This window comes from Lycium ferocissimum, chromosome 3, assembly GCF_029784015.1.
Source record: "Lycium ferocissimum isolate CSIRO_LF1 chromosome 3, AGI_CSIRO_Lferr_CH_V1, whole genome shotgun sequence".
NCBI lineage: Eukaryota > Viridiplantae > Streptophyta > Magnoliopsida > Solanales > Solanaceae > Lycium > Lycium ferocissimum.
In genome coordinates this window covers 9,313,950-9,318,155 of record NC_081344.1, presented here as the reverse complement: position 1 = coordinate 9,318,155, position 4,206 = coordinate 9,313,950, and the positions used below count along the sequence as shown (strand labels likewise).

At 32.4% G+C, this 4,206-nt stretch overlaps 1 protein-coding gene across 1 annotated transcript; it reads left to right on the top strand.

The window, feature by feature from the left end:
• Positions 1-1,142: 1,142 nt before the first annotated feature.
• LOC132049614 (short-chain dehydrogenase reductase 2a) lies at positions 1,143-3,969 on the top strand. Its single transcript, XM_059440484.1, has 2 exons — positions 1,143-1,339; positions 2,890-3,969. The coding sequence occupies exons 1-2, from the start codon at positions 1,254-1,256 to the stop codon at positions 3,719-3,721; spliced, it is 918 nt and encodes a 305-aa protein (XP_059296467.1). The 5' UTR covers positions 1,143-1,253; the 3' UTR covers positions 3,722-3,969.
• Positions 3,970-4,206: the final 237 nt, after the last annotated feature.

Sequence of the window (4,206 nt, the reverse complement as noted above, 5' to 3'; positions counted from 1 at the left end):
AAATACTTTCTTATATATTTAGGTGTGTAAACAAAGCATATTATCTTATACCAACCACCTAGCTATATAGATGAAGTCACGTAGTTTAGAGATCTCCAAGACAGCTATAGGGTATTTATTTAATTGAACACTAAAATAGAGATGCATTTATTATAATTATCGTCTTTCAATTGAGTAGCCCAAACAAATAAAAAAAAATAAAAAAGAGTCACCGGGTAGCAAATTCAACTTACAATATGAATTTAAAATATGCACTCGTAAATCAACTTACAAAAAAAAAAAAAAAAAAAAAAAAAGAGTCATCGGCGATGTTTACAATATGAATGAGCCCTTTATTGTGCCTGATAGGAGTACAACTTTGGAGCAAAACAAAAAAGAATTTGAAATATATACTCGTAAATTTTTTCAAACCATACATCAGTTACAGTATATAAGTACTGACTTTGTTTATTAGTTTATTATGTTTATCATGTCAAATTTACTACGGACCAAAAGTTACATAATGTTATATATTAACTTGACTAGATAGCAACTTGAATAGATCAACTTAAACTTTTCAAAAAGGTTTATATAGGAGTATAAATTTCTACGTGAAATGAAATGGTGTCCTTGAAATTGGTGCGTAGTTTTACAAATAAGAAGGGAAGTAGTTTTTACAAATAAGAAGGAAAAGATTAAGCTCTATGTCTATTTGGAGAAAATATTTACGCGCCTATGTTTTGAGTTTGTTATCCGATTTAATTTATATTTGTGTATAAACATCTTTTACTAATATATATATATATATATATATATATATATATATATATATACACACTTTTATATAAAGTTAATACATTACATATAATATTTTTCCCCGATATAATATTGTATATTTTGTTATGTGGCGTAATATTGTATCTTGGGATGTATATTTTTGAAATTTTCCCAAAGAAAAATACTCCAATAAAAATATGACCACATGGACAAGGTGGAAAGTGAAAAGCGTACAGCTGTGTTAATTTTAGTAGTGAGGGACAAACATATACATTGGTTAAGGTTTTTGAGGGAAATTGCCAAGAAATTAAGTCGCCCTCACGTATAGAATCCCACACCTCCCCGCCCAACACACCCACACCCACAATAAATCCACTATAAATTCCCATTTTCTCTAAAGCATAATCCACCAACCTTATTATTATTATTCTCTATTTCTCTTACACTTTGTACATTCTTTTTCTTCCTTGTCCTTCTTAGTTTCTAGTTGTATAACAATGCCTGCTCAAGTGATGCCTGAAAAAACATTTTCAAGAGTTCATTCAATTGGGAAGGAAATTAATTCTCCAAGCTTTACTAGAAGGTAATATAAATCTCTTTTTTTTTTTTTTTTGTTTTTTTTTGTTTGGTGTGTTGGGGGGGGGGGGGGGGTGTTGCTTTCAATATCTATGCATGCATTTGCATGACAAGCTATAAAAACCTTATATTTTCTTCTTTTCTTAGTTTCTTTTTTGTTTCAAAACTATTAAGGTTCATTAAACATACTGGAACTAATTTTCCCAAATAGTTTTTGCAAAGTTGAAATAAAGCATAAGAGGGTGGGGATGCCAAAACAAACTATTGTCCTCAAAAAATATGAATTACACATTGGAGTAGTTTTTGGTTAGTTTGGACATGATTTTTTTTTTCAAAGAATATTTCCAAGATAATGTTTGGTTACACATAATGGTGGTTTTTGGTTAAATTTTGAACATAGAGTTTTTCAAGTAAAAAAAAATTTCACTCACAAAACTTTAATTTTTTAAGTGAAATACGTGTCCAAACATGACTTCATCTTCCAAATGTCATTTTCAGTACTTCAGCTTCGAATACTGTATTTTTTCAAATATCACTCAATTCATGTCCAAACACCTCCTAAGTCCTAAGCTATGCAAAACCCATGTTTTCCATATAAATTGTTATAGTTCTTTGAGTTGAAAAGAAAAAAGAAAAGGAAAAGAAAAACTTTTTCCTAAGGAGAATAAAGCTGTAAACAATTTTATACCTTTTCCAGCATGCTTTAGATATTATAAGTCCACGTACATTCTCTGCAATCAAGAACCAGCGAAGTTGCCGACAAATTTATTAAGTGAAGTGTAAAAAGTAAAAAGAGACGTTCAAATTAAACAGCCGTTCAAAAATGCGAACATTAGAAAATCAATTACTCCATTATACTACTATACTATCCATGATATTGGCACATTGTTCATCAATTACATATTTCTCTGCCAAATTTCCTTCACATCTAAGTCAGTATTTCTTTTTTCTATTCTAAATTAAACTCTATTCAAGACTTCTAAAAAAGATTCATTTCTCTTATTCTTCTAAAAAAATCTAATAAAGAGTAGAAAATAAAACCATTACTCTTACGCCCCCAAAAATTAAGACCCCGAAATTATTATTTATGTTCGGATTTAATCGAGGTTATTCATCATATTAGTGAGCAATCATATACTATGTCTACATGATAAGTTTTGGGAAAGTTTCATAACTATAAAATGATAAACAAAATATTACATAGTTGTAGGAGAAGAGTAAATATGTCATATTGTATCCAAATGAAAATTGCGTTCACCTCATTAGTTAGCACATTTACCTCAACTCTCAATTTTGTTATTTTCCTCCTATGTGTATATATATATGCATTATCTTTATTCCTTAATTTGACTATTTAACTCTCTAATTTAAACTCGTTCCAAAATCAATTGTTCTTCTTGTCTGGTTTGATCAGTCTATAGATCAGAAATTAAGTTCTTTGCCTAGTTAATATATGAATTTTAGAATAAGTATTAAGCCTCTTATAAAATTTGGTCTCAAATCACTAATTCTATTGAGCCGCCTCTGACAGTGACCTTTCTTATGTAATTTGTACAGGTTAGAAGGAAAGGTCGCGATTGTAACAGGTGGAGCTAGAGGGATTGGAGAGGCAACCGTGCGACTCTTCGCAAGACACGGAGCCAAAGTTGTAATAGCAGACGTTGAAGACATTCTTGGCAACACATTAGCAAATATGCTGTCTCCCTCATCAGTCACTTACGTTCATTGTGATGTTACATCGGAAGAAGATATCAAAAACTTAATTGACTCAACAATTTCCAAATACGGACACCTCGACATCTTGTTCAACAATGCTGGAGTCCTAGGGAGTCAATCAAGCCAGAAAAAAAGCATAATTAATTTCGACCCTGATGAATTCGATCGTGTCATGTCTGTTAATGTACGAGGAGCCGCTTTGGGAATGAAACACGCGGCTCGGGTAATGATCCCACAAGGTCATGGGTGCATCATTTCAACGTCTAGTGTGGCCGGGGTCATGGGCGGCCTCGGGCCACACGCATACACGGCTTCCAAGCACGCAATTGTAGGGCTAACAAAGAATGTAGCGTGCGAGTTGGGGCGTTATGGGATTCGGGTTAATTGTATATCGCCATTTGGTGTGGCTACATCAATGTTGGTTAATGCATGGAACCATTGTGATGGGGATGAAGAAGGGGAAATGAATTTTGGATTGCCTAGTGAAAAAGAAGTGGAGAAAATTGAAGAGTTTGTAAGAGGTTTGGGAGATTTAAAAGGGGCAACTTTAAGGGCTAAAGATATTGCTGAGGCTGCTCTATATTTAGCAAGTGATGAATCAAGATATGTAAGTGGTCATAATCTTGTTGTGGATGGTGGAGTTACTACCTCAAGAAATTGTGTTGGTTTGTAATGTAATTTTTTTTTTTTTTTTTTTTTGGGTGTTTGGTAAAATTTGATTCCTAACTTAACAAGAGCTTAGCACATTCATCAGGTTGATGTAGTTTCTTCCTTTTTCCTCCTCCAACTTGCTTGAAGAAATTGTAGGACGTGAATTTTTTTCTGCATGTATAATTACTGTTGGGAAGATAATATAATTACTTGGTGAATACAATGAATTTCTGCTTTTAAAATGAAAACTAAACAGGAGCATAAAGAGCGACTTTTGGAGGCATTTTACAATAAGAGCACAAATAAACATTTTATGTCGTATCACTTAATTCTTAGACGCTAAAGTTTGATCATTTAGCAATACCCTGTTGTAGAATTTAGTGATTTACTTTAAAATAATAAAGGGAGATTTTGATGGAAATATAACTTTTGTTCAATTAGAGGTCTCGAGTTCGAGTCATGGGTATGATGTCGTCTTTGTTGATCTCTAATGTGAGACTTTTCGAT